At 42.1% G+C, this 26,332-nt stretch overlaps 1 protein-coding gene across 1 annotated transcript in view; it reads right to left on the bottom strand.

The window, feature by feature from the left end:
• The window catches only part of Dtd1 (D-aminoacyl-tRNA deacylase 1), a 165,189-nt gene that overhangs the window by 134,047 nt on the left and 4,810 nt on the right, over positions 1 to 26,332 (bottom strand). Inside the window, exons 2-3 of the mRNA XM_042666554.1 lie at positions 24,589 to 24,679; positions 22,156 to 22,391 (exon numbers count right to left, since the gene is read on the bottom strand). Of these exons, the coding sequence (XP_042522488.1) occupies positions 22,156 to 22,391; positions 24,589 to 24,679 (327 nt within the window). The remainder of the gene's footprint in view (positions 1 to 22,155; positions 22,392 to 24,588; positions 24,680 to 26,332) is intronic.

Raw genomic sequence — 26,332 nt, 5'->3', positions numbered from 1 at the left:
TGCCTTACATGCATGAGGTCCTGGGTTTGATTCCTCAGCACCACATAAGCAAAAAGAAAAAAGCCAGAAGTGGCGCTGAGCTCAAGCCTTGAGCTGAAGAGCTGAGGGACAGTGCCCAGGCCCAGAGTTCAGGCCCCACAACCCGACCAAAAAAAAAAGAAGAAGAAGAAACACTAGAAGAGGCAACCAAGACCAAAAGTGCCTAATCACAGGAAAGCAAGGGTACTTGTCATTAATGGGGCCATCCTAATCTCAAACCCAATGGCTAAAAATAGGAGGCTTTGTGAAAAACAAATAGTTGGATTATAAACCCCTAAGTCCAAACTTTACCTCAGGTGGGAGACTAAGTTACTCACCAAGCGTGGCTTCTTGAGTTCTGGATTTGAAGCAATTATGGAAGTCAGAAGCTAGAAGTGGAACTGTGGCTAAAAGGTAGAGTGTCAATCAGCCTTGAATGGAAAAAGCTAAGGGACAGCTAGCTCCCAGGCCCTGAGTTCAAGCCCCAATACCAGAACAAAAAAAAAAAAAAAAAGAGTGAGCCTTAAAGCTCTCCCAACTTATGGGTTGGAGGTGGCTCAGGGTAGTACACACCTGTCTAGCAAGTGTCAGACCCTGAGTTCAAAGTCAGTTAAAAAAAATAAAAAGTGGAATAGCTTTCCATCTACGAGGATGGCACACACAGGCTATTGTAGTGAGCACAGCCTGGAAGCAGGAGACCCAGGAAGAGGATGTCACACCCATTCAGATGAGACAACAATGGCTGTGCTGCCGCCTGCTGCAGTAGTGGCATCCTGTCCCTACGTTCTGTGGGCATAGCAAGGTAGAGGCTGGCAGGATTTGACAATGGACCAGGGGACAAGGAACCATACAAAACTCTGACGTTTTGTATCACTTATTAGAAAATAAACCAAGATAAAATATAAAATAAAGTAAGGAGCAAGGGGAATAAATAAACTACAGAACTAAACTTACTTTAAAAAATAAAAACTCGGGGCTGGGAAGGTGGCTCAGTGGTAGAGCGCTTGCCTTGCATGCCTGAGGCCCTAGGTTCGATTCCTCAGCACCACATAAGCAAAAAGAAAAAAGCTGGAAGTGGCACTGTGGCTCAAGTGGTAGAGCGCTAGCCTTGAGCTGAAGAGCTGAGGGACAGCGCCCAGGTCCAGTGTTCAGGACCCACGACCGGACCCAAAAAAATAAAATAAAAATAAAAACTCTATGAAAATAATGGAGATTGGAGACATGGTTCAGGTGGTAGAGCACCAGCCAATAAGTAAAAACATCCGATACTGAGTTCAAGTCCCAGCCTTGGGAAAAAAAGGAAAGAAAAAGAAAAAAATGAGTAAGGAAAATGCAACTACACTGCAATTTTAAAAAAAAAAAAGGCTATGACTCTAGAGCTGGGTATGGTGATGTGCACCTGAGGTAGAAGGATTGAGTAGGAATTTTAGACCAGATTGAGTAACATAATTAACCTCTTTGAGAGAGAGAGAGAAAGAGAGAGAGAGAGAGAGAACTAGAGACAGAAAGGCTAACACTTCATAAACCTAAATAATAACAAAAAGTCTATTAAATAATCTCTAATATATCTGAAAGTCCAAATGAGTCAATGAGAAATGTTAATTGCTCAAAAGGATTTGAAGGGTGCTCAGAAACAAAGGAAGTCCAACCCACATAGCCTGAATAACAAGTTGTGTTAAATAATTCCTGTCACTTACATTGGTCCAGACCATAGGGAAAGATTAAAGGCTTTCCAACTTATTCTGCAAGGCCAGTGTTATCCTAATATTGAAACTGAACATGAATAGTAAAAAATAAAAGTCACAGGCCAATTTCTCATTTGAAAACAGATGCAAAGTTTCTACATGATAATCAATTAGGAAAATCAGGAAAAGATAGTAATAAAAAATGAATGTGGAGCAGGGTACCAGTGGCTCATGCCTGTAATCCTAGCTACTCAGGAGGCTGAGATCTGAGGATCACGGTTCACAGCCAGCCTGGGCAGGAAAGTCCATGAGACTCTTATCTTCAATAAACCACCAGAAAACCTGAAATGGTGCTGTGGCTCAAGTGGTAGAGTGCTCACCTTGAGCTGAAGAGCTGAGGGACAGTACCCAGGCCCATAGTTCAAGCCCCACGACTAACAACAACAAAAATGAACATGAATATAGTTTGCCACATGGGGAAGAGGGAAGCTCAGCTATAGCTAAGATGATGTTAATATAATTCCCAGGAGAGATGTGCACAAATAAGTAAGAAAGGGAAAATTTTACTAAAGAATGAGAGAAAAGAGTGGCCCAAATCAGTTACACACATGTATCAACTTCTACACAAAAGCATCTGTCCATACAGCAGCTTTCCAGCCTGTCACTCATGAACAATGAAGACACAATCCCACATTGTAATTTCCTGAATTTATCTTTAATAACTTTATTGTATTGAAATGTGATATACAAAGGAGTTACAGTTACACAAGAAAGGAAATGAGCATATTTTTTGTCAAACGGTGTTTCCCCCTCCCTCTTTTTCTCCCACTTTCCCTCTCCCTAACTCTCCTCCTTCCCAAATTATAAAGTTCATTTCCAACATAGTGTCTTGGGATTATCATTAATGCATTGGCCATCCTTAGTCCTTTGTGTCACCATTTTGTTATTCCCCTTCCCTTCCCCAAGTCAGACAAAACATATATACAAGACACAGGGTACCAAAATAAAAACAGTGACAAAGGGGACAAATCAAAGGAAAAAACTGAAAGAAAAGGGGCTGGGAAGGTGGCTCGGTGGTAGAGCGTTTGCCTTGTATGCATGAGGCCCTGGGTTTGATTCCTCAGCACCACATAAGCAAAAAGAAAAAAGCCGTAAGTGGCGCTGGGGCTCAAGTGGTAGAGCGCTAGCCTTGAGCTGAGGAGCTGAGGGACAGCGCCCAGGCCCAGAGTTCAGGCCCCATGACCAGACCCCAAAAAATAATAAATTAAATTTAAAAAATTTTAAAAATGAAAGAAAAAAGAAATGACTTCATACAGTACATTTTAAAAAATACAAAAAATAACTCTTGTTACCTTATCTTGGAGTCCATTTCAATTACCATCATTTTATATGGTCATATACATATAGCTGTTGAGCAACTGTGATCCTCTGCTAGGACTATCCTAGACATATACTAATTATTACAAATGAGGGAAATCATGGAGCCTGTTTCTTTGGATCTGGCTTTAAAATAATGACTTTAGCAACACAGACCTTGTTAAGATCTATAAAACAGGCTTCTTCTGAAAATTCATTCATGCGGCTAAAATGATATAAGTAGTTAAAAGAGGCAGAAAATTAAAGAAATCCATAGACATTAAGTATTAACCATAAAGCAAAAGCTGGATATGATCTCCTGGTACCTCTCTTTGCATGATGAAGATGCAGGAGACCTGCACATGATGAATGCTCCTTGCAAGGCACAAAGCACCTTCCTTAAGTGTCTGTCCACATTTCTTTAGCTCTTTGACAGCCATGACAGATCAGACTCCGTATAGAAAATACAGGTAGCTCTTTTAACACTGCAGCAATACTTCCTTATTAAATAAAGTCCATGGGTGAATGTCTTCCTGAGCCCCTTACATATGACTCAGAACTGGAACTAGAAACTTGAGAAGAAATGCCCTCTTTCTACTCTATTTTGGACTGAAATTAATTTTTTTTCCTGGCTGTAATAGTAGTGTATGTTCAGCATTCAACTTGGAAAGTGTTTAACACCTCCCGCCAAATGTGCTTTCAACATTTATCCCAAGCCTGGGAGCTGCAGAGGCCACAAATGACTCAAGTTTCTAGGCTCACTCACACAGTCCAGGGGCTCAGTAAAGGCACCCTCAGTTCTAACTCCCTCTTATAATAGAGGAAGAATACTGAAACTGATGCACTAGAATTTTTCCTCTAACACAGTTACTTGAAGAAAAGCAAGAGAGTAAAAACAGGCCCCTCCCTTTGAGAGCACAGGACCAGGAACCATGAAAGATTCGAGGTAGCTGCAAAACGCTTCACACCGGGGCTGGGAAGGTGGCTCAGTGGTAGAGCACTTGCCTTGCATGCCTGAGGCCCTGGGTTTGATTCCTCAGCACCACATAAGCAAAAAGAAAAAAGCCGGAAGTGGCGCTGTGGCTCAAGTGGTAGAGTGCTAGCCTTGAGCTGAAGAGCTGAGGGACAGCGCCCAGGCCCAGAGTTCAGGCCCCATGACTGGACCCAAAAAATAAATAAAATTAAATTAAAAAAAAAAAAAAAACGCTTCACACCTTCCACTCCAGGATGTATGTATCCCAATCCTTGTATCCCTTCTGGGTGAGCAGTGATACTCTGAGACAAATAACATACAGTAGAAGTAAGCCTGTGCCTGTTTGCACATCTGGACTTCTATCTCCTGTCTTGCAACACATTCTTAGCATGTTTGCTCTGGAAGGATCCAATACCACATTAGAAACTCAACTATAATGAAACAGATTGATTGTGAGAGGCCCAGCAATGTGGGAGGTCCAGGAGAATGAGATGAAGGAGGAGGAGTTAGGGGAAGAAAGAGCAGGAGGAAAGTCCATCATGAAAAAGAGGAATACAGGGGCTGGGAAGGTAGCTCAGTGGTAGAATGCTTGCCTTGCATGCATGAGGCCCTGGGTTCAATTTGTCAGGACCACATAAGCAGAAAAAGCCAGAAGTAGTGCTACGGCTCAAGTAGTGCTAAGCCTCAAGCTGCAGAGCTGAGGGACAGCGTCCAGGCCCAGAGTTCAAGCCCCACAACCAACAAAAAAAAAAAAAAAATAGAAGAAGAAGAAGGAAAAGAAAAGAAGAGAGAGAGAGGCAGGGAGGGAGGGAGAGAGGAAGGATGGAAGGAAGGAAGGAAGGAAGGAAGGAAGGAAGGAAGGAAGGAAGGAAGGAAGGAAGGGAAAAAAAGAAAAGGAGGAAGGCAACAATGGAGGGAGAGGAAAGGTGTACACACTAACTAGAGAACTTGCTGGAATACAACAAGAGCCTCTAAATCACCCACAACAACATCTCCTGGTTCTACAGTTATCTCTTATGTCACCCTCTGGTCTCAGCTTAAATACCTCTTCTTATGTGTTTGCTGCAGTCAGTGCAACTGATGACCATGTTGTCAGACAGCCAACAATGCTTGTCAGCACTCTCTTGCACTTCTCCATCCACATCTGTCCCTGAACCTCTTGGACCCTCTCAGGTCAGTTGTGTATGTGCTAGAGCTAGGAGCTAATATTTCCCAGAGACCTGGCCACAAGCTGTTTGCTTCCTCCAGCCAGGTATCTGGTCACTTTTTGTGACCAGATATTTATCCAAACTCCTGTCTAGTCTCCTATTCAAAAAGAAGTGCGTTGTGTACCTATCCACATCCTGGATACCCAAGGTACACTGAAAGCTGTCTTGCTACAGCACTGTTTCTTAGGGTTATCAGACACACCATTTGCCCAGAGGTTCCAGGAATGTAGGATGCTTAGTACTCAACCTAGAGAGTCCTAAGCAGATCTGAACCCAGCTCTGAAGCTGACCTATCCAGTGTCCTGAATCATCACACCAGAAGAAGAGGCTCAGAAGAGACAGAGTCAGTGTTCCCAATTTAAATATATAATTCCCAGAAGCTCTAATTTCTACTTAACTGGAATGTGCATGCCCACATTCAAGCATAACAATTAGCAACTTTCTGCTAATTGATATCCTCTTGTATCTAGATCAAAAAAAAAAAACCTCACAGAGGAAAACCACATATATTGTTCAGTGCTGTACTGTGGATGCTTGGTTCATTCTTCCTATAACACTACCCAGATTCCACTAAAGACATGCCACCCTTCAACAAACCTCAAATTTTCATTTTATCACTTAAATTAAGCACATTCATTTTATCTTGCTTTGGGGCACCATTTGCTTTTATTGGAGGTGGATTTTCACAAAATTAAGCTCAAAGAAACACTCAGTATCTCTAACACAAGACTGCCTAAGAGCTTCTCTGTACCAAATAAGCAGCTTGAAAGTCTGTTTTTTGGAAATTCCTTTTAAGCTTTTTTTCTTCTTTATTTTTTGCTATGCTTGGTCAAAACTGCATGTAATAAATCTACAAACAACAGGGGCTTATTTCAGTATGGCAGAATCAAGAAGGTCCAACAAATGATCTAAAATCCAGACTAGAGAAAATGGAACCCAAGTACCTGATACCACCACCTTCATGCCTAACCCACAGCATGCACCACAGAAGTCAAGAGAAAATTCTGATTTAAAAAAAAATTCTTGGGCTAGGAATGTGGCTTAGCCTGAGTGCTTGCCTAGCAAGCCCTGGGTTCGATTCCTCAGTACCACATAAACAGAAAAATCCACAAGTGGCACTGTAGCTCAAGTGGTAGAGTGCTAGCTTTGAGCAAAAGAAGCTCAGGGACAGTGCCCAGCCTAAGTAAGCCCCAGGACTGAAACAAAAAAAAAAAAAAAGCAAAAAAAAAAAAAAATTCTTGGGCTGGGAATGTGGTTTAGTGGTAGACTGCTTGCCTAGCATGCATGAAACACTGGGTTCGATTCCTTAGTACAACATAACAGAAAAAGATGGAAGTAGCGCTGTGGCTCAAGAATAGAACACTAGCCTTGAGCCAAAGAAGCTCAGGGCCAGCACCCAGGCCCTGAGTTCAAGCCCCAGGACTGGCAAAAAAAAAAATTATCATTTGCTCATGCACAGTTGATAAATAAGAGAGACTGTGCATACACCAGAGGCCACATCAGGGCCGAGGGGGTTATATAGGTGAGAAGACCTAGAAAAGCAGGAACAAAATGACCACTTTCAGCAGAAGAGAAAAACCCTCAGCAGAAGCAGAAAGCACCTTGAACTGCATTTTATAAAAAATGAAAAACACAGCCGGGCACCAGTGGCTCATGCCGGTAATCCTAGCTACTCAGGAGGCTGAGATCTGAGGACTGCCAATCAAAGCCAGCCTGGGCAGAAAAGTACGTGAAACTCATCTCCAATAAATGACTGGAAAAGCAGAAGTGGCACTGTAGCTCAAGTGGTAGAGTACTTGCCTTGAGCTGAACAGCTGAGGGACAGCACTCAGGCCCAGAGTTCAAGCCCCATGACCAACAAAAAAAAAGAAAAAGAAAAATACATGCCTACTGCCTGCTAGCACAGACACAGATCTTAGTGGGTTTCTATTTATCCTATTCTCATGAGCCCTGTGAGTTGTGGTTTTGCAAAACATGAGGTTTTTCAGAAGAGGTATCCTAGTATAGCAAAAGCACTCCTGCTTTTATCTACCCACCCCACATACTATGAGCTCCCTTAGACCAGGGACAGCATCTCTTTCCCCAGTAGTATAAAACCAGACAGCAACACCAGGACTGGTGCTGTCTTATTTATAGAGAAATCACAAAAATATAACTTGAGTGGAAACAGTAGAAGGTAAACCGGCAGAAAAATGATATATCTAAAATACTAGATTAACACTACTCTGAGATATAAGACAAACCAGCCATAGGGAGTGCTACTCTTCTCACCAGATCTATGTGAAATGCAAAATGTCCCACTGACATCCTTGGGCACAGCATAGAAGAAAGGAAAGGCCCCAATGGACCTGATGAATATAGGCTAACACAGAAGGCCAATAAGGGAAGATAGTATGGTTTTTGTAGTGAACCCTGGATTATAGAGATGGCTGGCAATTCCAGACTTGGACACTTATTTGATGAATGACCTTATCTGTTGCCCCTCAAGTTTTTCCTCTGCAAAATAAGAGTGATGCTAGTGTCCACCTGACAGGACTGTTGTGAGGATTCAATAGGATAAAAAAGGGAGACAGCGAGGACGTAGCCCTTGCCCAGTATGTACACGATCCAGTGTTTGGGGAGGGGAGAAGGTTTACTGTTCATAGGGCCTGATGTGGTTTAGCATACTATATACTCTCTAATAACAATAATAAATGTGTGTGAGCAGCAAACCATAACTAGCCTGACCTCAGGAGCTCCCATTTCATATGAATCCAAGAAAAAGCTTGGGTTCAGACCCCCAAGCAAGCTATGAAATAATGGGAACTGGAGGGCAGACCTTGCTGTCCAGTACTTGAACCACAGATGCTCTTTTCAGTGCTCTGTGCAAGGAGGACTGTGGCTGGCAAGGAATGTCTGTCATCAAATGGAAAGAAAATACAGAAAGAATAAAAGGGACAATAACTGTCTAGTTAAACTTTAGCAGTAAATACAGAGAAAAATAATTTTAAAATATATGTTAAATAAAATTTCAGTTATGAGAGAAAGCAGTGAAAATAGATGTTAAATCTAATTAAACTACCTTCAGGTTAGAGCTGCTGAAGTGGCCCTGCAAATCATAAAACAAAGAAAATGTATTCAGCAATTTGTTTACATTCCAACATCCCTTGGGCTCACAGAAGACTTTCCATCTTGGAGGTGGAAGCCAAATTCTTAAAATTAACCAAAAGACAGAAAGTGTCTAAGGCATACTTTATGTACTTCATTCCACTGAAAGCTGTAAAAGAATTAATGTCAAGAGAAACACTGACAGTGATTATATGCTGTTGATGTAACTGTAGTCCTCTTGAACTCCCAAAGGACTTGGAAATTGTGATTAGAACTCTTTGCATAACTCATGTTAACCTTTCATAAACATGATCAGATGTATTATATGCCATGAGCTTAAATTTGGATCCATTTTTAAGTTATATTGTTTACAGTACACCAATCCAGACATTTCACATATTTTCCTGAATGAAATGCCTATCACTCAAAAAGGTAAAAGGTATTTTTAAGGAAACAAAGTACCTAATAATGTATAACACCCCCTTCCTTAAGGAGTTAGATGAAATAAGATAGATGAAAGCTATTTTACTTCCACTCAAGCTTTCCATAATATCTGTCAATATTCTGCCATTTAAAATGCTTTCTGAAACACATCTGAGATTACTCCAAAATGGTATGATTCTAAAAACATCTAAAGCAGAGAAGACAGTGCTGGCAGCATCTCAGTCTCCTTCAGCAAAGAAAAAAAAAATCATTACTCACAGTATCTGTCTTAATTACTCATTCTGTGAAAAACATATTTTCAGCAAAGCCATGTCAGACAACCATCCATCCCCCGACAGGACTTAAATAAGGCATTCTAAACTTAGCTATTTCCAAAAGCAGCAGACTTGTTCCATGGAAGTAAACAGTGGGATCTGATTTAAGGCAGGAGTGGGTATCCTGCTCACGTGGAATCCATGTGCCCTATAGCAAAAGGACATACTTCTCAAGTAAGAAAATTAAAAGGAAATGCAAGGAGAAAAAGGGCTATCACCTACCTAAACTTGAGTGAACCTGATGAGCTCACAATCCTCAATGACAGGTTCTGCTACAGAACTTTAAAAATATTGAATAAAGGGCTGGGAAGGTGGCTCAGTGGTAGAGCGCTTGCCTTGCATGCCTGAGGCCCTGAGTTCGATTCCTCAGCACCACATAAGCAAAAAGAAAAAAGCCGGAAGTGGCGCTGTGGCTCAAGTGGTAGAGCACTAGCCTTGAGCTGAAGAGCTGAGGGACAGCGCCCAAGCCGAGTTCAGGGCCCAGGACCTGACCCAAAAAAAAAAAAAATATATATATATATATAGATAGATAGATAGATAGATAGATCTATATATATATATATAATAAACCTTATCACCCACATCTGAAAACAAGCCCCATAAAATAAGAGACGTGGGATGCAACTCAGTGATAGAGTGTTTGTCAAGCATTTCCAAGACCCTGGGTTCAATTCCCAGCATCACATAAACTGATGTGAGTTTATTTCACTCAGAGAGAAAATTAAAGCATAAGAAACAATGCAAGCTGACAATAGCAACAATAATATCTACAAAAGAGTATCACAAGCCAGGCACCACTGGCTCACACCTGTAATCCTAGGTATTCAGGAGGTTGAGATCTGTGGACCATGGTTCAAAGTCAGCCCAGGCAGGATAGCCCATTAGACTCTTATCTCTTTTTTTTTTTTTTTTTTGGGGGGTCCGGTCGTAAGGCCTGAACTCGGCTTGGGTGCTGTCCCTCAGCTCTTCAGCTCAAGGCTAGCGCTCTACCACTTGAGCCACAGCGCCACTTCCGGCTTTTTTCTTTTTGCTTATGTGGTGCTGAGGAATTGAACCCAGGGCCTCAGGCATGCAAGGCAAGCGCTCTACCACTGAGCCAACTTCCCAGCCCAGAGCCAACTTCCCAGCCCTCTTATCTCAATTAATCACCAAAAACCTGGCATTGGAGCTGTGGATCAAGTGATAGAGTGCCAACATGGAGCAAAAAACCTCAGGGACAGTGCCCAGTACCTGAGTCTAAGCCTCAGGACTGGCACTAAAAGAGAAAAACAGAGAGGACAGGAGCAAGAGAAGAGATACTACAGTTAGACAGTGAAAGACATGTTCTACTTTAAAAGGTCTCAAAATGAACTATATTACCAAAGGAGGTTGAATATGTTTTGCAGAAACTTTAAAAACTAAGGACAAAACATGATGGTATTAAATCACCTAGAAACATGAAAAATCCTAGAAGTGAATGGCCTTCTTAAAAATGTTTCAGGAGGGGGGACCAAGATGGCGACGGGGCAGTAGGGAAACTCCACAGCTCTCTCCAACCAAAAAGAGAGTTCGAGTTCCAACGTTTAATCTCCCCAAGAGACCGACAACAACAAAAAGACGAACACTCAGAGAAAAACCAGAGGTGGAAAATAACAAAAAAAGAAAGAGAGGAAAAGAAGAATTTCAGAACAGAGAAGAGCGAAGACCCCTCCCCCAACCTTTACTGGCCACGCGGCAGTGCGCCAAGCCGCCGGCCAGCCGGCCCGGCAGGGGCTGCCGGAGCCACAGAGACACAGGGGGCTGCTTGCAGATCACCAGGTACCGGATTGCAGAACAGCGGATCGCCAGGAACAGAGAAACCTACCAGCCGGGAGTCTCCACGAGGATCCCACCCCCACCCCTCACTCTCCACCGGAGTGGAGAGGCTCCATCCCGCCAAAGCCGCCCGGCACCAGCAGCGCGACAAAGGGACCTGTCGGCAGACCACCCGCCCAATCGCGATCGCAACGACCCGGCGGGGGGCCACCCAACCCAGCCCGCAACCACCCCAACTGAACTCGGACTGCAACAACAACTGACGACCTACAGGGTGAGTACCCCACAGGGGACAGTGAATCCATCAAGGGAGACCAGAGCTGGAGGGAATCCCCAGACCCTGACCTAGACTCCCTACCCCAACACCCGGACCACAAGACCCACTAAAACTGGGAACTGTTCGAGAGCTCCACCAGCCGGTGGAGCACATTCTGCTGGCCAGGCCAGAGCAAGAGCGCCCCTGGAAGGGAGCTTAAATGCCCAAGCCAGGAACAGCGCCCCTGGGTCAAGACTACCAACAGTAGAAGAAATTTGAACTGTGTCCTCCAGGCTGCATAACCTAGGTGGTATACACATTAGCACAGGCCTAACGAGCGCGCTCCAGGCTGGGGCCGGAACCAGGCCCGGGGACCGGCGCCTGAACAAAGCAAAAAGGGTCAGAAGTGGGGCTGTGGCTCAAATGGTAGGGTGCCAGCCCTGAGCTGAAGAGCTGAGGGACAGCACCCAAACCTAGAGTTCAAGCCCACAACCAGCCCCAAACAAACAAACAAAAACACATCAGGAGCCCATAGCAGACTCCAGTATTTGGGAGAGTGCATCCAGAGCATCTGATCTTCCCAAGAGCACCCGCAGGAGCAAACACAAGCAGTCTAGGCTGCTCAACCCTTCCAAAGGCGGGAATTGCTACAGCAGAGAGCTGAGAATCCTAAGTCAGAATAGCAGCTGGAAATAGGCTCCCAACAGAATCCAGATCAGGCACAGACACTCTCTACCAAGACAGAATCAGCAACCAAGCAAAGACAGACACACCAAAACAAGATTGAAGAGCAGTCTCCTGAACCCCCATGCAAAAATCACAGAGAAAAATCACAAGGTTTACCACTACCCAGGACAGCAAGCTCACCTCAAAAGCCAGCAGCCACGCAGGGGAGAGCCCCAGTGGGAGCAAAGCAGGAATGGAAGACAAAAGCTACATCCAAGGGTTGCTGGAGGCAATGACTCAAGAAATAAAGCGAGAAATGGATCAGAAATTGAAAGAGCACAAGGATGAACTATCAAAAGATATACAGGATATCAAACAAAAGTTGGATGCAAAAATAGAAGCTGCACAAACCTCAGTAAGAAGTGAGATAAACGCCAAATTAGAGGTAATGCATACTGATCTCACCTCATTGAGAGGTGAGATCAGTACTCTGAGAACCAACATTGAATCCATAAAGGGATCCATTTCCACCATGCAAACCACAATAGAAGCCACGGTCAACAGAGTGAATGAAATGGAAGGTAGAGTGTCAGATACAGAAGACAGAATACACCAACTGGACCAAAAAGTGACAGATATGGAAAAATCACTCAAATTAAACCAAAGGGAAATTCAAGAGCAAGCAGATAATGCTAAAAAATTTAACCTTCGCATAATCGGAGTGGACGAAGGTGAGAAATTCCAGAGCAAGGGAATGCAACACCTATTTAACAAGATAGTCAATGAAAATTTTCCCCACCTCAAAAACGACCATCTTAACTACATCACAAAAGCTTATCGAACACCCAACAAGCAAGATCCCAGGAGAAACACTTCTAGGCACATTATAGTAAAAATGATGGATCTGAATAATAAGGAAACAATCCTGCATGCAGCAAAAATGAAGAAGGAGCTATACTACAACGGGAAAAAAATTAGAATCACTGCAGATCTCTCCACACAAACAATGAATGCAAGAAAAGCCTGGGAAAGCACCATACGAGCCCTGAGAGCCAATAACTGCCAACCCAGACTGATATACCCGGCAAAGCTAGCATTCACACTCGATGGAGAACTGAAAACTTTTAATAGCAAAGAAAAACTAAATGAATACATAAACATTAAGCCAGCATTACAAAGAATTCTAAGAGGGGGGACACAACCTGAAGAAAGCAACCAGGAACTGGGACCTGCCCCAAACAGGCATTACTCAAAGTCTAACTGAGCAAGCACAGGAGGAAAGGAAAGAAGAAAAACTTAGGAAAACGGAATGGCAGGGACAACAATGCATCTCTCTATACTTTCTCTTAATATAAATGGGCTGAATTCGCCAATTAAAAGAAAACGAACTGAGGCCTGGATCAGAAAACAAGACCCATCCATCTGTTGCCTTCAGGAGACCCACCTCTCAGCCAAACATACAAACAAATTCAGAGTGAAGGGCTGGAAAAGGATCTACCAATCAAATTCCCCCAATAAGAAAGCAGGTATAGCTATCCTGATATCTGACAAAATAAACTTTTCATTAAAATCAGTACAGAAAGACAAGGACGGACACTACATATTAATAAAGGGAACAATCCAAGAGGAGGATATAACCATCATCAACTTATATGCCCCAAATATCGGTGCACCCAGATATGTTAAACAAATGCTCTCAAACTTACAGAATAAAATAGATCCCAATACGATAATACTAGGAGACTTTAACACGCCACTCTCACCAAAGGACAGGTCTACCAACCAGAGGATTGGCAAAGAAGCTACCGAATTAAGTGAGGCCATACTTCAAGCGGAATTAACTGACATCTACCGAGTATTTCACCCTAAAACAACACAGTACACATTCTTCTCAGCAGCTCATGGAACTTTCTCCAAAATAGACCATATCATAGTTCATGCAAGGAACTTAAGCAAATACAAAGGGATCGACATAATACCCGTATCCTATCTGACCACAGTGGAATCAAGCTAGCTCTCAATAACAAAGCATACTGCAGAAATTTCTCTAATACATGGAAATTGAACAGCACACTCCTTAACAAGGCCTGGGTAACAGAAGAGATCAGAGAAGAAATAAAGCATTTCCTACAACTCAATGAAAATGAAAACACCTCACAAAGAAACTTGTGGGACACAGCAAAAGCAGTCCTGAGGGGCAAATTTATTGCCCTCAGTGCCCACATCAAGAGAATGGAGACAGACCAAGTAAATAATCTCATGTTGCAACTAAAACAGCTAGAAAAACAAGAAAAAATGGGACCTAAAGCTACTAGACGAAGCCAGATAACCAAATTGAGAGCAGAGATTAACCAATTAGAAAATCAGAAAACCATAACCAAAATAAACCAAACAAAAAGCTGGTTCTTTGAAAAAATAAACAAAATTGATGGCCCGTTGGCAAGATTAATTAAAAAAAGAAGAGAGGAAACCCATATTAATAGGATTAGGGATGCCACGGGAAACATCACAACACGTACCCAAGATATCCAAACAATTCTAACAGACTACTTTCAAAAGCTATACTCTCTAAAGGAAGAAAATCTGGCGGAAATGGATGCATTTTTAGAGAAATACAAGTTACCCAAACTGAGCAAAGAAGAAGTTAACCAATTAAATAAGCCAATATCCTATAATGAGATACAGGAAGCTATCAAAAGTCTTCCAACAAAAAAAAGCCCAGGACCAGATGGATTCACAGCAGAATTCTATAAGACCTTTAAAGAAGAACTAATACCCATACTCCTCAAGCTCTTCAGAGAAACAGAGAAGGAGGGAGCTATCCCAAACTCATTCTACGAAGCCAATATCACACTCATCCCCAAACCAGGCAAAGACCCAACCAAAAAGGAGAATTACAGGCCAATCTCCTTGATGAACACAGATGCAAAGATCCTTCACAAGATTCTAGCTAACAAAATCCAGAAACACATAAAAAAAATAATACACTATGATCAGGTAGGCTTCATCCCAGAGACACAGGGATGGTTTAACATACGTAAGTCAATAAATGTAATCCAGCATATCAACAGAGCCAAGGTCAAGAATCACATGATTATCGCCACAGATGCAGAAAAGGCCTTTGATAAAATTCAACATTCATTCATGCTAAAAGCTCTGGAGAAAATAGGAATAGAAGGAACATTTCTAAAAACAATAAAAGCCATTTATGACAGACCAATAGCCAATATTATACTTAATGGGGAAAAGCTACAACCAATCCTCCTAAAAACAGGAACAAGGCAAGGATGTCCACTGTCTCCACTCCTCTTCAACATAGTCCTAGAACCCTTAGCCAGGGCAATAAGGCAAGAAAAAGACATTAAAGGGATCCGCATAGGGAAAGAAGAAGTGAAACTATCCCTTTTTGCAGACGACATGATACTATACCTCCACGATCCCAAAAACTCCATCCCCAAACTTTTAGAAATCATAAGTCACTTCGGCAAAATAGCAGGATACAAAATAAACCCACAAAAATCAGTTGCCTTCCTATACACTGATAACGCACAGGAAGAGAGGGAAATAAAGGGAGCAACCCCATTCACAATAACCTCCCCAAAAATAAAATATTTAGGAATTAACCTAACCAAAGATGTAAAAGAACTATTTAATGAGAACTATAAAAAGTTAAAGAAAGAAATTGCAGAAGACACTAGGAAATGGAAAGACCTCCCATGCTCCTGGATAGGCCGACTTAATATAGTAAAGATGGTGATACTTCCAAAACTAATATACAAATTCAATGCAATTCCTATTAAAATCCCAATGACGTACATCACTGAAATACAGAAAACAGTCCAAAAATTTATATGGAACAACAAAAGACCTAGAATAGCCAAAACAATTCTAGGGGATAAAGACAATATGGGAGGGCTATCCATGCCGAACTTCAAACTCTACTACAGAGCTATAATCACAAAGACAGCATGGTACTGGCACAAAAACAGACCCGAAGACCAATGGAACAGAATAGAAGATCCAGATATAAATCCACAGGCCTACAGCCAGCTGATATTCGACAAAGGAGCCAAAGACATACAATGGAAGAAACACAGCCTCTTCAACCGCTGGTGCTGGGAAAACTGGGCAGCCACATGCAGAAAACTAAAAGTGGACCCCAGCCTATCACCATGCACCAACATCAACTCAAAATGGATTAAAGACCTTAACATCAAACCTGAATCTCTGAAACTACTACAGGACAGAGTAGGAGAGACACTTGAACTAATAGGCACAGGAAGGAACTTCCTGAACAGAGTCCCGGGGTCACAACAAGTTGGAGAGAGACTCGACAAATGGGACTACCTTAAAATAAAAAGCTTCTGCACAGCTAAATCTATCGCAACTAAGCTAGAAAGACAACCAACTAATTGGGAAAAAATATTTACCAGCAATATATCAGACAAGGGGTTAACATCCTGTATATACAGGGAACTCAAGAAACTAATCCCTCCCAAACCTAACAAACCAATTACTAAATGGGCAAGGGAACTAAAGAGGGACTTCTCAAATGAAGAAATAAAAATGGCAAAGAAACACATGAGGAAATGTTCATCATCCCTGGTGGTGAAGGAAATGCAAATAAAGACAACCCTGAGATACCACCTTACCCCAGTCAGAATGTCCCACATCCACAAATCAGCCAACGACAAATGCTGGAGGGGATGTGGAGAAAGAGGAACCCTATTACACTGCTGGTGGGAATGTTCACTTATACAACCACTTTGGAAAGCAGTCTGGAGGGTCCTTAGAAAGCTAAAGATTGACCTCCCTTACGACCCAGTCATACCACTTCTAGGCATCTACCCTGAACAACAGGAACCAATATACAAGGACACGTGCACCTCCATGTTTATTGCAGCACTGTTCGCAATAGCTAGGATATGGAAACAACCTAGGTGCCCCACCACAGATGAATGGATCCAAAAATTGTGGTATCTATACACAATGGAATATTATGCAGCCATTAGAAATGACAAAATAATGGCATTTGCAGGGAAATGGATGGAGCTAGAAGGAATCATGTTGAGCGAGGTAAGCCAAGAACGAAGAGACAAACGGTACATGGTCTCCCTGATAAGTGGATGCTAAATCCAAAAGGTTAGGTGATACGACAAAACTAACAGGACTGAAGAAACAAAGAACTCCCGCTCATCTGGTTGAACCACTACTAAATATCCTCATGCTGCTGATCACAAATATGGTATATAACATGTGAACACTGTTATATATTACAGACTGTGGTAGACAATTTGCTCCAGGGAAGTTAGAATGAACTTGTGACTTTGAAATTATGTAATCATTTAATCACAATCAAAAAAAAAAAAAAAAAAGAACCTCGGGGAAGGGAGGGAGGGAGGGGATGGTAGGGGGAAAACAATGGAGGGGGTAACAATGTTCAAGAGGAAGTGTACTCATAACCTCACTCATGTAACTGTAACCCTCTGTATAGTAGCTTTACAATAAAAAAAAAAATGTTTCAGAATCACACTTCTCATAAGTCAGGACCACTATTCTGAAACATTTTTTTAACTAATCATAATTAATCAAACTAGGTTGGCACCCTCCACAATGAGCAAACAAAGGCCTAAATTTACAATATCCAGTATGGTAGACAGTAGTCATACATGGTCTTTGCATACTTGAAACATGGCTAATCCAAAGAAAGAGGTGATGCTAAACTGCACACAGGATTTCAAGGACTCAGGTCAGAAGGCTTAGTCCAAAATGGAAAATAGGGAAATACATAACACAGAATGTGTGTGTTAGAAATAAAGATGGGGGGCTAGGAAGGTGGCTCAGTGGTAGAGCACTTGCCTTGCATGCCTGAGGCCCTGGGTTCAATTCCTCAGCACCACATAAGCAAAAAGAAAAAAGCCGGAAGTGGCGCTGTGGCTCAAGAGGTAGAGCGCTAGCCTTGAGTTGAAGAGCTGAGGGACAGCGCCCAGGCCCAGAGTTCAGACCCCACGACCAGACCCAAAAAAAAAAAAAAAAGAAAGAAAGATGGAAGTAGAGGTGTAGCTCAAGTGATAGAGAACTGGCCTTAAATGAAAAAGCTCATGGCCAGCACCCAGGCATGGTAATGCACACCTAAAATTCCAATAACTCAGAAGGCTGAAGCAGGAGGATGCAAATTCAAAGACAAGGCTTGGCTACATAAGTTTCAACCTGGCCTGGATGAGATCATGTCACAAAAAACAAAACACACAAAAAAATGAAAAAGACACTACAGTTAACATCATACGTAACAGTGTAAAACTAAACTCCTTTCCACTAAAAGTGTAAGAGCAGGAATAAGTCTAGGATTTCTTTCTCATCACTGCTTTTTATCTTACTATAAGTCATAGCAAATGAAATAAGGCAAGAAAAGGAAATAAAAGATATAGTGATTGGGAAAGAAAAATTATCATAAATAATATGATTATCTATGGAGAAAATAGCAAAGGATCAACAATACAACAATTTAAAAAACTCCTAAAATGATTATGATATTATAACAAGATTATAGGATACAAGATTAAGCTCAAAAGGCAATCATTTTCCTATATAGTACCAATAAATAAGCAAATGGAATTTAAAAGTAAGCATGCAATTCAATTAACCTCAGAAATGAAATACTTAGATATGAATTTTTTTTTTTTTGGTCGGTCGTGGGGCTTGAACTCTGGGCCTGGGCGCTGTCCCTCAGCTCTTTAGCTCAAGGCGAGTGCTCTACCACTTGAGCTACAGCGCCACTTCCGGTTTTCTGGTGGTTTATTGGAGATAGAAGTCTCACGGTCTCTCCTGCCCCGGCTGGCTTTGAACCGCAATCCTCAGACCTCAGCTTCCTGAGTAGCTAGGATTACAGGCATGAGCCACCAGCTCCCGGCCTTAGATATTAATTTATAAATATGTACATGATCTGTATGAGAAAAACTAGAAAACTGATTTTAAAAATCAAAGAACTAAATAAGTAGTAACAATTCACATTTTTGGAGAGGAAGATTCAATATAATCAAGATGTCAGGTCTTCTAAACTTGATCTATACATTCATCTCCATCCCAAACAAAATCCCAGCATGTAACTTTGTGGACATACAAACTTACTGGAAAGTTTATATGGAAAAGCTAGAGGACTGATACTACATGATGTCAAGACTTATTCTAAGGTGACAGTAATCAACACAGTATGGTCTTGGAAAAAGAACAGATATCGATTAGTGGAAGAGAAAAGAAAGCCCAGAAATAGACTGAAATAAAATATACCAGCTCATTGATACAAGAGCAAAGACAAGAAAAAGGAGAAAGGAGCCTCCTCAGCAAATGATGCTAGAATAATTGGACATCCACATGCATAAAAACTGAATCTAGACACAGACCAAAGTAAGCAAGAGAAATAATTAGATAAAGGCTAAACATTACTATTTCTCCTCACAAAATCAGTCAAAATAGTTCATTAACTTACATATGGAAACTATGAAATTCTTAGACAACAATGAGAAAGTCTACATAATGATAGATACATGATGACTTTTTAGACATAAACCAAAGCCAAATTCATGAAAGAAAAAACTGATAAGCTGTTCTTCACTAAAACTAAAGTGTTCTGCTCTATGAAAAACATTGTCAAGGCAATTAAAACTCAAGCCACACAAAGGGAGAAAAGATTTGCTAATGATAAAGACATCTTATAAATAATAAAAAGACTGATATTAAAAATACACACAAATAACTTTTTTTTCCTTTTTGTTTTTGTTTGGTCATGGGGCTTGAGAGACCTGGGCACTGTCCCTGAGCTCCTTTTGCTCAAGACTAGCACTCTACCACTATGAGCCACAATGCCACTTCTGGGTTTTTAGTGGTTAATTGTAGGTAAGAGTCCCTGGATTTGGGGCTGGGAAGGTGGCTCAGTGGTAGAGCACTTGCCTTGCATGCCTGAGGCCCTGGGTTCGATTCCTCAGCACCCTAGAAGCAAAAAGAAAAAAAGCCAGAAGTGGCACTGTGGCTCAAGTGGTAGGTAGAGCGCTAGCCTTGAGCTGAAGAGCTGAGGGACAGTGCCCAGGCCCAGAGTTCAGGCCCCATGACTAGACACCCTCCCCCCAAAAAAAAGAGTCCCTGGATTTTCCTGCCCAGGCTGGCTTTGAACCATGATCCTTAGATCTCAGCCTCTTAAGTAGCTAGGATTACAGGCCTGAGCCAGCAGCACCCTGCACAAAGAACTCTTAATACACAATAAGATATGATGGAACAATGAGAGAAGTACCAGTTGTCACGTCAAAAACGAACTTTACAACTTTGGTGGGGGGGGAGGATTGGGTGGGGGAGCAGGGGGAGGCTGGGAAGGGATGGGAAGGGGAAACAAAGGAGGAGGCTACAATGCTTGATAAGAAATGTACTCATTATCTTGCCCATATAATTGTAACCCCTCTGTACAGTATTTTCACAATTAAAAAAAAAAAACTGTGGAAAGATATGCTGGATACTACTGACTCATGCCTGTAATCCTAGCTACTCAGGAACTGAGAATCAGGGTTCAAAGACAGCAGGCAGGAAAGTCCATGAGACTCTTTTCTCCAATTTACCATCAGAAAACTGGACAGGGCCTGGGCGCCAGTGGCTCATGCCTGTAATCCTAGCTACTCAGGAGGCTGAGATCTGAGAATCATGGTTCAAAGCCAGCCCGGGCAGGAAAGTCTGTGAGACTTTTTTTTTTTGGGGGGGGGCCCACTCGTGGGGCCTGAACCCTGGGCCTGGGCGCTGTCCCTCAGCTCTTCAGCTCAAGGCTAGCGCTCTACCACTTGAGCCACAGCACCACTTCCGGCTTTTTTTCTTTTTGCTTATGTGGTGCTGGGGAATCAAACCCAGGGCCTCAGGCATGCAAGGCAAGCACTCTACCACTGAGCCACCTTCCCAGCCCCTCTGTGAGACTCTTATCTCCAATAAACCACTAGAAAACCAGAAGTGGTGCTGTGGCTCAAGCAGTAGAGCACTCACCTTGAGCTGAAGAGCTGAGGGATAGCACCCAAGCCCAGAGTTCAAGCCCCACGACCAACCAGAAAAAAAAAAAAAAAAACAGAAAACTGGACAGGGAGCTGTCAAAGTGGTAAACTGCTAGGCTTGTGCAAAAAAGCTCAGGGACAGCACCCACGTGCTGAGTTCAAGCTGCAGAACTGGAAAACACACACACACACACACACACACACACACACACACAAATTAAAAAATAGGCCTGGGAAGAGAAAGAATGATGGAAAGGGTGATATTAAGATGCATTGTAGGGCTGGGAAGGTAGCTCAGTGGTAGACTGCTTGCCTCGCATGCATGAGGCCCTGGGTTCGATTCCTCAGCACCACATAAGCAAAAAAAGAAAAAAGCCGGAAGTGGTGCTGTGGCTCAAGTGGTAGAGCGCTAGCCTTGAGCTGAAGAGCTGAGGGACAGCGCCCAGGCCCAGAGTTCAGGCCCCACGACCGGACCCAAAAAAAAAAAAGGAATGAAAGAGTTAATAATGACACAGTTCAAGAGTGGCTGCATAAATCAAGGAGCATGAATGATCCCATTATCTGGTCATGGATCCCTGGCTTTGAGGAGCTTTTCTAAAGATAAATCCACAAATGCAGCCACATAAGGAGGACCTTCTAAAAGTCAATACCTGATTCCAATATAAAATAATGGGATGTATGGGATGACACAGGATAGATTGGAGTTCTCTGTGGTGAAACTTTATCACTTCAGAGATGACTTCTCCACACACTGGCATAAAGGTGACAAGAGAATATCATAAAGCAGGTAGGAAGGAAAAGTCTAAGTAAGAATAGAAGAATTATGTAAGAATAAGCAGATACGAGACAGACAGGAAATAGATCCACTCAGGTCTCTAGGTCAGTAAATACAAAAAAGAATACTCACAACTGACACCCGTATTGGGATTAGTGGGACAGAATCTGTATCTCAAACAGGTCCTAGATTGAATCACTTAAGAATGCAAATTAGGGACTGGGAAGGTGGCTCAGTGGTAGACTGCTTGCACACAAAAAAAACAAAACATAATAGCAGACACATTTCTGGACTTCTCAACATTTTCAGAGTATTAACAGAAGCCTGAAGACAATGAAGGTATTAGAGGCACCCAAAGGATGGCAACACAACCACAGCAGTCCATAAAATCAACAATGACTTTCGACAAAAGGAAATGTGGATTCTCTTCACCCTCTGTCTGGAGGACTACCAGAAGCTCCCTTCTGGGGCTATTCTTGCCCTTCAGTGCAAACTCAGAGCACAAGAGATTCTGGGTAAGTGCTCTAGCACTGAGCTACATCCCAACCCTCTTGCCTACCTTTGATGAGCTCTGGCCTGTAGGTCTTGCGCAGCTGCTCCAGGAAGTTATTGTAGAAGCTTTCTGCCTGCTCTGTGGGCATTGCCAGGTGGAAGTCAGGCTTGTTCCCCTTGAGGACACATTGGAGTGTAAACTGGCTAACACACAGCACTTCATATTGTTTGTCCATCACACTCTTGGACCAGTGCTTCCCACTCTCATCCTCAAATACACGCAGATTTAAAATCTTTCGGACCCTATAGGGAAAAGAGCAGTGAAATTCAACTGAAGGATCACAAGGCCCCCAACACATTCTATACTCTCAAATGTCCCCAGCATCCTGGCAAGTAAGGACATTATGAAAGTCCATCACCTATATAAAGCATTACCTTAGGCTGTTCAATGTGAACAATTAGGCAAATATTCTGAGAATACTCATAGGAACTACAAATATGTAGAAAGTTCTGGGAAATGACACCAGATAATTGTATCATCACAGACTCCCCAAGCCCATAGGGAGTCCCCCATAATTGTGTGAATGACAAAGGACCAAGGAAGTGGACTATGTAATAGTTATAGGTCAAATTTAAGAACCATGAAAGAATCATCAGCAAGAAATATGAAATTCTACCACCTGAGAGTCACTCTGTAATGCTGATGGCAAGCAGGTTTCCATCTACTGACCCTTTACACAGTGTCTTCTGTGGCAGTCACTGTGTATTACTAGTGCTCTGAGACCAAGGCTTATCTTATGGTGAGTCACATCTCTTAAATGCCAAGTTGATATTAGTTATCTAGTATGTCACAGCCATTGTGTCAGTTAGTTAGTTTTATTATTACTGTGACCAAATATCTGAGAAAAAAAAACTTAATGGGAGGAATTAGGGGACTAGAGGGGTGGCTCAGGTGGTAGGGCACCTGCCAATTATTAGATATTGAATTTGAGTCCTGATCTTGGACTAGAGATCTACAAGTAGAGTTGTGGCTCAAATGGTAAAGAGTGCTAGCTTTGAGCAAAAGAAACTCAAGTATAGTGCCCAGACCCTGAGTTCAAGCCCCAAGACTGGCACCAAAAAAAAGAAGAGCTGGGCGCTGGTGGCTCACGCCTGTAATCCTAGCTACTCAGGAGGCTGAGATCTGAGGATCGCGGTTCAAAGCCAGCCCGGGCAAGAAAGACCGTGAGACTCCTATCTCCAATAAACCACCAGAAAACCGGAAGTGGCGCTGTAGCTCAAGTGGTAGAGCGCTTGCCTTGAGCTGAAGAGCTGAGGGACAGAGCCCAGCCCGAGTTCAAGCCCCACGACCGACAAAAAAAAAAAAAAGAAGAAGAGAAAAATACACCTTTAAGCTTTTGGAGTTGGAGGCATGGCTCAGTTGGTAAAGAGCTAGCCAATGAGCAAAAGCATCTGGTACCAAGTTTAAGCCCCTATCTTGGAGGGGGAAAAAAAAAGAGAAAAGAAAAAAAGAAGGAATTATGAATTTTTGCTCATAGTTTCAGTGGTTTTTTTCGATTCACAGTGTAAGAATGAGTCTGGCACAGCAGCCTGCATCATTGTAGCCCCTAAGGAGAGAAGTATATTGAAGGAGAGGGGAGGAGAAGAGAGGAAGAAGAGGGAGCAGGAAGAAGGGAGGGAGACAGAGATTATGCCAACAGGCTTTCTCTTTTTCCCCTTTATTCCATATGGGTTCCTTGCCTATGGCATGATACCACTCACAGTCCAGACAGGTCTTTCTACATCTCTGGAAAGACACGAAAGCATGCTTTACTAATGTCTCAGGCACTTCTCAATTCAATTAAGTTGGCAATCACAATTAACCATCACAAATCCATCCCTTGTCAGCTTAACACCTAAACACATCTACTTAAATCATAACATTCAACCCAGGCTCTGCCCATCTCATGTTCATCTTATAGTTCAAAGTAAATATAGTATATCTCCCAGAAACCCAATGTCTTCTTAACAGTTCCAACACTGTTGAAAGTCAAAGTTCAAAGTCTACTCTGAGACTCAAGGTAAATGCTTACCTGTGTGCCCATGTAAAATCAAAAAGAAGGGGCTGAGAAGGTAGCTCAGTGGTAGAGTGCTTGCCTTGTATGCATGAGGCGCTGGGTTCGATTCCTCAGCACCACATACACAGAAAAAGCCGGAAGTGGTGCTTGGCTCAAGTGGTAGAGTGCTAGCCTTGAGCTGAAGAGCTGAGGGATAGCGCCCAGGCCCAGAGTTCAAGCCCCACGACCGACAAAAATAAAAAGAAAATTTTATCTTCTAATATACAATGGTATAAAATAAACATTTCCATTCCAAAAGAGGGTAATAGGAGCATAGAAAGGAAGAATGGATCAAAGCAAGACCAAAACCTAGTAAGGAAACATTAAATCCTATAGCCCCACACCCAGCACCTGGGGGCACATATCCCATACAAAGATCTAGGGTTTAGAAATCCACATCTTACATGTGTTCCAGTTCCTTTTGCGTGTCTTCCAGCGAAATACCCAGTAACACACAGATGCCCTGTCCAATGGCACTTATCTGCTCCCCTCCAACTAGAAAGGAACCAAGAGGGAGAAGACTCAGAAGCAACCTGGTGGCATGAAATGCTTTTTTAGTATCCTTAGAACTGTTTTCAACATCACACATATATCTTACAACTTCTTTGAATAGTTAGTGAGAAGCTAAAAGTGAAAGGCAATTAAATCCCATCCTCTCTTAATCTAGAATAAATGGGAGCTGTAAAGTGAAAGTTATTAAGCAAGACTAGGAACATATTTTTCATCTGTGTAACCTAAAATTTCTGCTGGTCCAGTTTGCCAGTCTGTAAGACTAGAACAATATTGTCCTCCCCCACAGAATTCAGCTCAGCTAATCTAATTCTCAGGAAGAAGGTTCCTACTTTTCTTGGAAATCAGCAAACACAGTATCACATGAGCAATGTTCACATCATAAAAACAAGTGTTTTTCCTGCTTACGACAGAGAAGATAAATATACATAAAAACCATAATCCAGGCACTCCTGTAATCCAAGCTACTCAGGAGGCTGAGTTCTGAAAACTGTGATTCAAACCTGCCTGGGCAGATAAGTCTGTAAGACTTTGATATCCAAAAGCCAAAAGTGCCACTGTGGTACAAGTGGTAGAGCACTATCTTTGAGTAAAAAACTCAGAGACAGTGTCCAGGCCCCATGTCCAGCCAAAAAAAAAAAAAAAGAACAAAAACATGATTATATGTTAAGCTTCCTCTCAGCAAACTCTAGTATTAAAGTAACATCCTAAGCCAATATCTGCAAATCTTTTTTTTTTTCTTTTCATGCCAGTGGTTAGTTGGAGATAAGAGTCTCATAAACTTTCCTGCATAATCAGGCTTTGAACCTTGATCCTCAAATCTCAGCCTCCAAATATGTTTGAATTATGTATCTCATTAAAAAAATCCCCAAGCAAAACTGCCCACATTAATGTATTTGTAAACAAATGTATGTCCTACTAACTTTAGACAATACCTTAAGAGTTGCCACAGAATTTAAGCCAACATTCAGCATTATGATAGTGAAACTAAATTCATATCTCAAATGGCAATATTGATAACTTCCTCTTTTTGTCAATTTTTTGCCCAATTTCACTAGATTATTATTGTCTTATTGTTTTGTTGTGTACTGACCTAATGTTCCAATCAGGAATAGAAGGTCAATTTGACTTTTTCCTATTGTTTGCTTCTGCTGTGTAATAATATAAATATGCCTAGCAAGGCAACATGGACCATACCATGTTGCAATATATTACAAGCTAAGGAAAGAAAAACTCCAAGCTGGATACCAGTGACTCATGCCTACAATCTTGGCTATTTAGGAGGCTGAGGTATGGAGGATAGCAGAATGAAGCCAGTCTGGGCAGAAAAGTCCTCAAGACTTCATCTCCAAAATAATCAGAAAAAAAGCATAGCTCAAGTGGTAAAACACCAACAAAGTGAGCGAGCACAAGGCTCTGAGTTCAAACCCCAGTACCACCAAAAGAAAAAAAAATAAAGAAGAAAAAAGCTCTCCTCTTTCTTCAGGTATCTGACAGGACTCCAGGATCTATGTATTCCTGAAAAAAACACCAAAACTTAATTCCTCTTATTGTTTTTTGTTTTTATTATTGTGAAAATACTGTACAGAGGGGTTACAATTACATGAGCAAGGTAATGAGTACATTTATCCTCTTACT

Source organism: Dipodomys spectabilis, unplaced genomic scaffold (assembly GCF_019054845.1).
Source record: "Dipodomys spectabilis isolate Male_0828 unplaced genomic scaffold, ASM1905484v1 ptg000365l, whole genome shotgun sequence".
NCBI lineage: Eukaryota > Metazoa > Chordata > Mammalia > Rodentia > Heteromyidae > Dipodomys > Dipodomys spectabilis.
Note: the sequence above shows the minus strand (reverse complement) of the source record. Positions and strands in the feature narration are given on the sequence as shown.